The 11,499-nt window shown below is 45.0% G+C and overlaps 1 protein-coding gene across 1 annotated transcript; it reads left to right on the forward strand.

Annotated features, from left to right (window-relative positions):
* Window positions 1–2,624: 2,624 nt before the first annotated feature.
* On the forward strand, window positions 2,625–11,197 carry LOC111834615 (cytokine receptor common subunit gamma-like). The gene is made up of 8 exons (XM_023794115.2): window positions 2,625–2,964; window positions 5,276–5,363; window positions 5,464–5,633; window positions 5,725–5,864; window positions 5,954–6,116; window positions 6,264–6,363; window positions 6,493–6,565; window positions 6,956–11,197. Exons 1-8 carry the CDS (start codon window positions 2,907–2,909, stop codon window positions 7,247–7,249), a joined length of 1,086 nt encoding a protein of 361 aa, XP_023649883.1. The 5' UTR covers window positions 2,625–2,906; the 3' UTR covers window positions 7,250–11,197.
* Window positions 11,198–11,499: the final 302 nt, after the last annotated feature.

Genomic DNA, 11,499 nt, shown 5'->3' on the forward strand with positions numbered 1-11,499 from the left:
TGAATGAGGTACACCCTGGGTGGGGTACACCTTGGATGGGGCACACCCTGGATGGGGTATACCTTGGATGGGGCACACCCTGGATGGGGAATACCTTGGGTGGGGTACACTCTGAATGAGGTACACCCTGGGTGGGGTACACCTTGGATGGGGCACACCCTGGATGGGGTATACCTTGGATGGGGCACACCCTGGATGGGGAATACCTTGGGTGGGGTACACTCTGAATGAGGTACACCCTGGGTGGGGTACACCTTGGATGGGGCACACCCTGGATGGGGTATACCTTGGATGGGGCACACCCTGGATGGGGAATACCTTGGGTGGGGTACACTCTGAATGAGGTACACCCTGGGTGGGGTACACCTTGGATGGGGCACACCCTGGATGGGGTATACCTTGGATGGGGCACACCCTGGATGGGGAATACCTTGGGTGGGGTACACTCTGAATGAGGTACACCCTGGGTGGGGTATACCTTGGATGGGGCACACCCTGGATGGGGTACACCTTGGGTGGGGTACACTCTGAATGAGGTACACCCTGGGTGGGGTACACCTTGGATGGGGCACACCCTGGATGGGGTATACCTTGGATGGGGCAAACCCTGGATGGGGAATTCCTTGGGTGGGGTACACTCTGAATGAGGTACACCCTGGGTGGGGTACTCCTTGGATGGGGCACACCCTGGATGGGGTATACCTTGGATGGGGTACACTCTGAATGAGGTACACCCTGGGTGGGGTACACCTTGGATGGGGCACACCCTGGATGGGGTATACCTTGGATGGGGTACACTCTGAATGAGGTACACCCTGGGTGGGGTACACCTTGGATGGGGCACACCCTGGATGGGGTATACCTTGGATGGGGCACACCCTGGATGGGGTATACCTTGGATGGGGCACACCATGGGTGGGGTATACCTTGGATGGGGCACACCATGGGTGGGGTATACCTTGGATGGGGCACACCCTGGATGGGGTATACCTTGGATGGGGCACACCCTGGATGGGGTATACCTTGGATGGGGCACACCATGGGTGGGGTATACCTTGGATGGGGTACACCCTGGATGGGATGCCAGCCCATTGCAGACAAATAAAGATTTCTGAAATCTTGTTACTTTCTAAAAAAATTCATAGGCATGAAAAGGTGCCTTAAGGAGCGACATGCTGAGAATTCACTGCCTTCCTGTAATACATGTCGTGTTTCTTTTCATTGTGGTGAAATCCGTTTGTTTACCTCACTATAACGATAAGGAGGGCAGCCGGCCTATACGCCGCAGGCACACCCCCCCCCCCGCCACCCGGGGAGCTTCATCAGCAGGCTGATTTTGGTCTAGTTAGAAGAATGAACATGTGATGTTTGCAGGGGACAATATTTTCACTTTCACCTGGTGGCAATCAGCTTCTTCTTTACAATATTTGGTCCCCTGGCTGCTATGAAAGACCGAGGGGTAACAAAACAGCAGCCAAAAGCAGGTCGATTTAACTGCCACTTAACATCTTACTGCTTGGTACTGAGAGTTTCCGTCTCTTGAAGTATAGAAGGAAGTGGAGGAAATGCTAGAGCAGCCCAACAGTCTTACATATCGGTCTGTTACTCAACTAAGTGACCAATCAAATGCACTTTAGTCACTTACATACAGTACTCTGCAAAAGTCTTAGGCGGCCAAAGAAAATGTTTACGGCTATTCATCTTGGTAGTAATCTTGGTAAGTTTGTACCTGCTGTAGCTGAGCATTATCTTGGTAAGTTTTCTTAGAAAAAAAATCATTATAACGTGCACATTAACAGTAACGCAAAACATAAACCTTATTCTGTTCTCCAAAAAGTGACTGATATCTGGTTGGACGGCTAAATGAACACCGCTTCAGGTCCCAAACCTCTCCTTGATTTGTTAAATAATTCTGTGGGGTACTGATTAGCCAAAGAAGGTGGGGTAGTGGTCGAGTCAAAAAATACTTGGGTGTATCGGATGTTTGCTGCAAATACTGCGGCGACTTTGGGAGAGGTTCTGAAATGGCTAAGCTGACACATTGACAGACATAATATAGTCTTACAACAACATGAAGAATATTTAAACTTATTTTTCTGTGCCTTGCACAGTACTGTATGCATGTGTGTGTGTATATAAAACACAATATTGTAGATAATAATTTGGCCTTAAAGACATTACATTATATGATCAGCAATAATGATTCTTTTCCCGGAAATTTTGTGAAACATTTTTCAGGATTGCCTTAAATTCTTACAGGAATTTAACAAAAAGGCATGAATCTCAAAATCAATGTATCCCAATAAAGACAGCAGCTCATAATAAAAGTATTTAATAACAGCAGTTGCAGCTAAGCCATAAACCTTCTGCCGGTTTCTGCTTAAAGACAATGAGCTGGGATCTCCACAAGGTCACCAAGCCCCTGATGCTGCCACTGATGTGCTCAGAATCACTCACAGAATCACTCACAGAATAACTCACAGAATCACACAAGGTTATATGACTAACTGGTTTCTGAAAGACTTCTGACTTTGTTTCAATATTTATCTGAAACTTTGGGGCCGTATGAGAACACAGCTGCACGTTGCGGTTTTAGGTATGAGCAACTCAGGAAGTGTGAACTACTGCTCTGAGTTGATAGACAGAGAGAAAAAAGGGCAAACGAGAGAGAAACAGAGAGACTGACAGCGACGGTGAAACGGAGAGGACCGACAGCGACGGAGAACCGGAGAGACCGACAGCGACGGAGAACCGCAGAGACCGACAGCGACGGAGAACCGGAGAGACTGACAGTTACGGAGAAACGGAGACACTGACAGTGAGAGAGAGGATAACTTTTCCATTACTGCTTTGTCTTGCTTTGCATTGGTCCACTTTTCACGGTTTTCTAGAAGGACACTTTCAAGATGTTAATGACGTTCCTGCTCCTGATGTGGTTCCTCACGAGATCAAGCCCCTCGCAAGGTGAGTCTGCATATGGCGCGGTGCAAGAAGGTCCTTCTCTCCTTGCCTGGTCTAACTGCTCATTCTTTAGACACAGTGACACATTGGCCTCTGTTTCACGTAATAGCATATCGATTAAGGGGGTTTCGACAATGCGCGGGAAATAGACCACCGTAGAACACTTTCACAAAACCTGTATGTTTCCTCCGTGCGGAAAAACAGGAAACCGTCCACTTGTGCAGAAATGAAAATCAAACCACATGCTCAATTTGTTCAGGCAAATTTCTTTTATTTAATGATGAATGTGTGTGTGTTTCCAATAAATATACAGAAGTGAATGACGTATTTTGAAACCCACTGCTTTCAATGTATTACGATTTCCGAGATATCTTTGTCTCTTTTGGCTGCATTTCTGCCTTGGATACCGTTTGGAGTCTTTGTGTCATGATTTGGCTTCGAAAAACATTAGTTCTCCAACCATCATTTTTTCATTTTCAGTTTATAACATAGGATTTTTGTCCAGACCTCTTCTAATCTACCTGCTGTTAATAATTCTGCTTGACAGCATAGATTTCTGTATTATTTACACTTTAAATATAGTCCATTCATTGAAAAAAATAAATGTGATTTGATAAGAACCACGGCAAATGCATCTGATATCAAATATTATTATGATACTAGACACAGGTCATCCTATTTTTGAGTCCAGCATGTTTTCTGCAGCATGTGCCATTACAGAGGTGATCAGAGTGAGAATGCAATGTGTACTGTATGTCTGACATTCCCCTTCTCTGCAGTCTCTTTGAACTGGTTATCTGTAAGTAGATATTATATCCGTAAAACATTTATTATAAGAAGAAAAACACAGCACCAAGCACAAGCAAATGCCTTAAAGGGAGCGTCTTAAAGAGAGAGCCTTAAGGAGTGCCCCTTGAAGGGAGCGTCTTAAAGAGAGAGTCTTAAGGAGTGCCCCTTGAAGAGAGCGTCTTAAAGAGAGAGCCTTAAGGAGTGCCCCTTAAAGGGAGCGTCTTAAAGAGAGAGCCTTAAGGAGTGCCCCTTAAAGGGAGCGTCTTAAAGAGAGAGCCTTAGGGAGTGCCCCTTAAAGGGAGCGTCTTAAAGAGAGAGCCTTAAGGAGTGCCCCTTAAAGGGAGCGTCTTAAAGAGAGAGCCTTAGGGAGTGCCCCTTAAAGGGAGCGTCTTAAAGAGAGAGCCTTAAGGAGTGCCCCTTAAAGGGAGCGTCTTAAAGAGAGAGCCTTAAGGAGTGCCCCTTAAAGGGAGCGTCTTAAAGAGAGAGTCTTAAGGAGTGCCCCTTGAAGGGAGCGTCTTAAAGAGAGAGCCTTAAGGAGTGCCCCTTAAAGGGAGCGTCTTAAAGAGAGAGCCTTAAGGAGTGCCCCTTAAAGGGAGCGTCTTAAAGAGAGAGCCTTAGGGAGTGCCCCTTAAAGGGAGCGTCTTAAAGAGAGAGCCTTAAGGAGTGCCCCTTAAAGGGAGCGTCTTAAAGAGAGAGCCTTAGGGAGTGCCCCTTAAAGGGAGCGTCTTAAAGAGAGAGCCTTAAGGAGTGCCCCTTTAAGGGAGCGTCTTAAAGAGAGAGCCTTAGGGAGTGCCCCTTAAAGGGAGCGTCTTAAAGAGAGAGCCTTAGGGAGTGCCCCTTAAAGGGAGCGTCTTAAAGAGAGAGCCTTAAGGAGTGCCCCTTGAAGGGAGCGTCTTAAAGAGAGAGCCTTAGGGAGTGCCCCTTAAAGGGAGCGCCTTAAAGAGAGAGCCTTAGGGAGTGCCCCTTAAAGGGAGCGTCTTAAAGAGAGAGTCTTAAGGATTGCCCCTTAAAGGGAGTGTCTTAAAGAGAGAGCCTTAGGGAGTGCCCCTTAAAGGGAGCGTCTTAAAGAGAGAGTCTTAAGGAGTGCCACTTGAAGGGAGCGTCTTAAAGAGAGAGCCTTAGGTAGTGCCCCTTAAAGGGAGCGTCTTAAAGAGAGAGCCTTAGGGAGTGCCCCTTAAAGGGAGCGTCTTAAAGAGAGAGCTTTAAGGATTGCCCCTTAAAGGGAGCGTCTTAAAGAGAGAGCCTTAGGGAGTGCCCCTTAAAGGGAGCATCTTAAAGTGAGAGCCTTAGGGAGTGCCCCTTAAAGGGAGCGTCTTAAAGAGAGAGCCTTAGGGAGTGCCCCTTAAAGGGAGCGTCTTAAAGAGAGAGCCTTAAGGAGTGCCCCTTGAAGGGAGCGTCTTAAAGAGAGAGCCTTAAGGAGTGCCCCTTAAAGGGAGTGTCTTAAAGAAAAAGCCTTAAAGGGTGATGAGCATGCAGCTTCCAGTCTCTGCCATGTTTTTCAATCCATTCCTGTTTCCTGTTGCAGATGTGAGTTGCCTGATCATCAACCTTGAGTATGTAAACTGCACCTGGGAGCAGAGGAACCAGAATTTCAACTTTACCTTCTACACCACGTGAGTGGAGCAGCAGGCCCTGATTGTCTTCTGTGTGTTTGGGCGCATCTCTCTTAGGGAGTGCTGGCTATGGGGATGACCAGCTCTTACGTCTGTCAAGGTTTGACAAGGCGAAGAACTTCACAGAGTGTCAGCAATACGTGTGGATGGAGGACGGCAGCGTTGGCTGCAGGGTGCCTTATGTCCGAGGCTCCAGATTCAACACACTGCTCACCAAGCTGCTCTGGGCCAACGTCAGCATTGAGGAGCACCACGAACTTCGGTCTATGGGTAACAGTTACTACGCCCCTTCACTCACCACTTCCTTCATTCTGCTGTTCTTCTACGCCTCGGTGACGCTGTATCTCACCCGTCTGTGTAGTGAAAATGAACCCGCCCACCAACCTTTCACTGGTAAAGTTGGAAAACAACTCAGGGCTGTGGTTATACTGGAATTCCAGCATGCTTCCCAGTTGTATGGAGAACGCTGTACGTTACAGGAAAGACTGGGAATCCTGGAAGGTGAGAAGGGCAGCCTGCAGGTGGAAGCTCGCTCCTGTGCTAACCACCACTGATCGCCACCTCCCTGATCGCTCTGCCCTCTCTCCCAGGACCTCTCCGTCGGAACGAGGACTTCTTTCAACATTCCCGTTCCTTCGGAGTACAGCTCCTACACCTTCCAGGTGAAAGTGCGTGTATCTTCTTCCTGTGGTGAGTCCAGGTTCTGGAGCGAGTGGAGCTCGCCTGTGTTCTGGCGCCCAGCCCGAACCAAAGGTACGACACTGAGGTTTGCCGGACTGCACAGATTTACCGCCGTCCATTCCAATGCTGTTAACCTCAGCTGGGTATGGATTAGGGCAGGAAAGAAGGACAGATATCTTTACTGCCCACTGACGCTTACTGCCTGTCTGTGCCCTCCAGAACCCCCGGATACCAGAGGAATGTTTGACCTATTCCTGTACTTTATAATTGGTGTGTTACTATTTATTGCCTCAGTTGGTGTGCTGCTTTATTACAAGAGGTAAGCCACCAATGTTACTCATTTACCATATTTCTACCACTATGTCGCACTGGAGTTAATTACTATGATTTATTAGCAAGAGTCGGAAATGCCAAGTGACAGCAGGCCGTGTCCCCCCTGTGCTCTCAGACTCATTCCTGTAGCACCCAGTCCTGGCAAGAACCTGAAGGATCTTCTTCATACTTACAATGGAAACGTCGAGGTGAGTGACACTGCCAGTTTGATACCATCCCATACTGGTAACACCTTGGGATTAGATCAGTGGACAGCGCTGTCGTGTTGCACCTCCAGGGTGGAGGGTTTGAATCCCTCCGCTGCTTGGTATCTGTGCATTCTGTCATGGGCTTCCTCAGGGTGTACCAGCTTCGTCCTGCAGTATAAAAACACGCAGTTAGGCTAATTGGCATCTCTAGATGACCCACAGTGTGTTTGCATGCCCTGTGATGGACCAGCATCTCATCCCGAGTCTACCCTTGGTTTGAGCCTTATGCTGCCTGGGATTGGCTCCAGCCACCACCCCCCCCCACCAAAGCCTGACCAGGATAAGCAGTTACACCATGGATGGTGATGTCTTTTCCACCGATTCCAACAGGAATGGCTGCACGCCTGTATCCCCAAGGAGTTGGTGGAGGGCTTCAAGCCCAATTTCTGCGAGTCAGCCTGCACTGTTCGTGAGTATAGGCTCATCCCACAGGCCACACTCCAGCGCTCCACCTGCTCCCTCCCCTTCCTCACTGACCAATCAGATGGCACGGATTGCCTTTTTACTTCATGCTCAACTTCCACATCCTCCATCTCCTCCCCGATGGGAAACACACCTCCCACATGTAACGGGCATCATGCAGATGATGTCCAGCCACCTCGAGTTGTCCATCCTGCAGTCTGAGTGTGACGTTCTAGACTGGACTCCGGTCATTAGCAGGGTGTTAATGCTCAGGAGGAAGCCAGAACAGAAAGAAGCCCACATGAGCACAGGAACAGGGAGAGGATCAACCCCATAACCCAGGGACAGGATCAACCCCATAACCCAGGGACAGGATCAACCCCATAACCCAGGCACAGGATCAACCCCATAACCCAGGCACAGGATCAACCCCATAACCCAGGCACAGGATCAACCCCATAACCCAGGCACAGGATCAACCCCATAACCCAGGCACAGGATCAACCCCATAACCCAGGGACAGGATCAACCTCACAACCACAATAAGTTATTGTCCCTTTGAATTTTCAGGCTTATTACATTGTATGTGCATTAGTCAGCCACATATGCTGAATGTTTTTGTTTTCAGGACATTCTGGGATACTCAGGTATGTCATAATTTGATGTGTCTTGGGCTTGATTCATCTTTTTTTTATGAGGAAAAGCTACTTGCGCCCAGGGGTGTTGCTAGAGATTTTGGGCCCCATGAAAGCATGTCAGGTTGGGCCCCATGAAAGCATGTCAGGTTGGGCCCCGCAGTCCAGACCAACAAAATGTTTTAGGGCTGTGGTCAGTCAGGGGCCCCTGGAATCACCCTGACCCACCCTGTACGGTGCCCCTGCTTGTGCCTATTGAAATTTCTCAAGTTTTAGTCTCATCTAAAATAAAATTTGAAGGCACCACAAACATAATATTATACATGTTGAGATTAGTGTCTCTATTACGTGGGGATGCAGGGCTTTCATTGGGGATCTTTCTATGGCGTAATATTGTAAAGGAATACATGGTTAATGACAGGCAGAAATGAACATCTTTAATTCTACATCCATTTGGTAACTTGTTGAAGTTATCTGATAAATAGCAATGCATGGTTTTATATTTATTTTTTTATTTATTACTTTATAACTTCTGAAAGAAGCATTGCTTAGTTCAGCGATTCTCAATCCATGGGTCGTTCTGAGCGGGTGATGAGGCAGAGTGGGAAATGTAAGCATTTTAAAATCAGCAGGATCCTGTGCTGATCTGCGATCAGACGGTTTTGGAGTCTAATGCTGAATGTTTATCGTTTTCTGTCTATATATGCAATGATTGGTAAAGTGAAATTAGAGGATGAAACTCTGCATTTTAGCCTCAAACAAACCAACTCTCTAGCAGTCATTGTGTTTACATGTAGGAGGTGTTCCTGTTACACGATGAGCACCTTCTACGGAGCTTGACATCAAACATACATACACGACCTTTGTGAATAAATATTGCTCCTCGGGTTCATCATTGATGATGTGTCCAAGTAGCACCAAGAGGTGTATTTCAGAGCGGAAATATCCAGTGATTGTCTTCCTAATAAGTAGAATGCCGCGTTTTGTTGTTATTTCCAGTAGCACCCCAGCCAAATTTTTGTTTTTCTATTCCTTTATTTATAGACTTATAATGAATAAATTATAAATATGATTTCCCCAGAAGGGTAGTGCGTGGACCATTGCGGAAGCGAATATGTGCTTTGTTTTCCATCTAAGTTGGTTAATATCAATATTTTATGGATGCTTTTCCTGAAAAATGTTTAAAATATATGCCTCTTTGCACACAGAATTACTTTGGAATACTTTAGCACACAACATTGCAACTTGGAGGATCATAAGAACATAAGTTCTCTGGATTCCAAGGATATGCAATTCATGTCTGCGTGTTATACCTATCAAAAGTAACTAGCCTGATATTAACAGGTGTGAAAATCAATGCATTTTGCATTGGTCGGGTTCTAATGATAAAGAATGCGTATTATTATGCGTAATGGTACTGAAATCTGTGAAGGTCAGACCAGAGGTGAAGATCAGACCGGAGAGGCACACATTTTATGGAAGGGCAATGGGGTAAAAATGCGCTCAAATCTGACATGTCAAGGCAGACATTTTATGGAAGGGCAATGGGGTAAAAATGCGCTCAAATCTGACATGTCAAGGTGCACATTTCATGGAAGGGCAATGGGGTAAAAATGCGCTCAAATCTGACATGTCAAGGTGTACATTTTATTAGTGTAATTTCCACCCAGTTCCAAAGAAACTGCTTACTGTTCGCCCCAACAAAGGAAACAATCTGCACTATATTTTAATTTTAACACAAACTGTAGCTTGGACTGAGTAGCTAAATATACATTTATGACTATATTGTTGGCATCTCTGTAGCTTTTAAATGAACATTGAAAGTGTAGCATCAGATAGCATTGTCAGAGATAATGTAATTTTACAAAAACTTTGTATAAATATGTTTTTATAACTTTCAAGATTATTTCTTTTAATGATTTATCTTTTATTATCAATCTCATTGTATTACTCACATGGAATGTTGGGAGGCCAGTCTAAACTGCTTGTTATTTTATGTTTGTTGATTTTGTGTTCTCAAGGTTTAACGTTCCTATTGGTGTTTCAAATACATTTCCTTGTTTCTGCTCCTTGTTCTCTGTGCATTTGGTTGTCCTGGTTTTGTTTTCCCTTAGTGCTTGGTCATTTCTCCCTGTCTGTTAATTGACCTCTCTGTGCCTGTTAATTGTAATTACCCCACCTGTTCCTTATTGTCCCATATCATTAATAATCAGTTGATTTGTTATGGTTCTCACCTGTCCCCTGTCCAGCGGTCCTGAAGGAACACTATGTCCCCCTGTCTCTAGACAGGATCCCACCCTCTGAAACAGCCAAGGGGACTCAGTAGGCCACACGCTGGGCACCAAGTGTGGGCGTAACTGACTTTTATATCTATGAATTCTGTTCGGCACCAGGCATGGAAGTAAGTTTACCTGACACGACTTAAGGAAAATAAGATGTCTTTATTAAAGCAGGGCGTGCCTGGAGTTGACAGCAAAAAAAAGCAGAGTATCCTCATTCTTAAGAAGTGAACCCCTGAACAACAGAAAAGCTGAGTTCTTATACATTTCTGTAACTTCCATTTTTTTTAACCCATTGGCTAAGAAGGTGGCTCCTGTCCACGAACGGAAGTGTGTGATGGTCTCAGAGGTGACAGCCTTGTACACCTCTGCATCCCTTTAAGTCCCCAGCCAGACAGTCATGATAATTAACCCCTGTTTATTATTGTAGTTTTGCTGTGTTCCTTCCTACCATTGGTGTTGCTCTGTGCCTTACTTTCCGTTTTTCCAGTTTTTTTTTTGACCCCTTGCAGTCCCTTCATTCTCCCTTTCTGCTTAAAGAAATAAACCATGATTTACTGGAGCTGCTACCTGGATCATCTAGTTACCCTGTTAGTGTATTAAGTAATGTAAATATTTTGATTACTTCATCAAAGTTATGCAACTCATTTCATTTGATTACTTTATCATTAATTTTCTGACAAATGCTTTAAACTGCAATAATAAACCTGTCAAGTGCCGACGGCTTTGCTGGCCTGCAGTGTCTGGAAATAAACCGAAAGAAGGTATTTCTGCACAGTAGAAAGATGCAAAGCAACAGAATGAATGTAATATTCTACGTTTAAGCTTTTTAAAAACCATATTTCAATGTATTCATATATTCCTTTCTAATAAACAACATTTTGATGTGTAACTGTAATTTAATTACTTATTTTTCTCAGTAATTTTAACAGATTGCAGTTAGATGTATCTTGTAATTTCATTATCTAATGCTGTTGCATGTTACTAGCTACTCCCCAACACTGATTACGGGAGTTGTAGCACAGTAAATGTCGCAAAAAGCAATTGCACTATACAATTTGAATTTGAATTTGTCATTTTTTTTTGTCCATACATCGAATAACTGGTAACTGGAACAGGTGTTATCTTTATGTTTCCCAGCATATTTATATACCAAAGCATTATAACTGGGCTATGGATTTCATTTTTGTTATACTGTTTACTATCGTATGAAAGTAGATCATTTATGGGTACTTTTAATAAATTATAAGCATCAATCTGTCCGTCGTCCAACTGCTTATTCAGTACAAATTCGAAGCCGCTCTTGTGAAATACTTCACATGAATCATCCTTCCGTACGTGTCTTTCCCTCTGTGCCCCACTTACGTCTGCAGACTGTTTTCCTGTTTCCTGTTACTGTACCTCCCCTCCAAACTCAGCGCTTATCTTGCATTTTCTGATGCACATTTAGCCACGAGAACCTTCACGATCTCTTATATCTATTCTAGTATTAATACCGCATTTTGATAAGGTGAACGGAAATCATCAGAATGTTCATTTAAAGCTTTACTTAAAAAAG

The sequence above is a fragment of the Paramormyrops kingsleyae genome, chromosome 24 (assembly GCF_048594095.1).
Source record: "Paramormyrops kingsleyae isolate MSU_618 chromosome 24, PKINGS_0.4, whole genome shotgun sequence".
NCBI classification, from domain to species: Eukaryota; Metazoa; Chordata; class Actinopteri; order Osteoglossiformes; family Mormyridae; genus Paramormyrops; species Paramormyrops kingsleyae.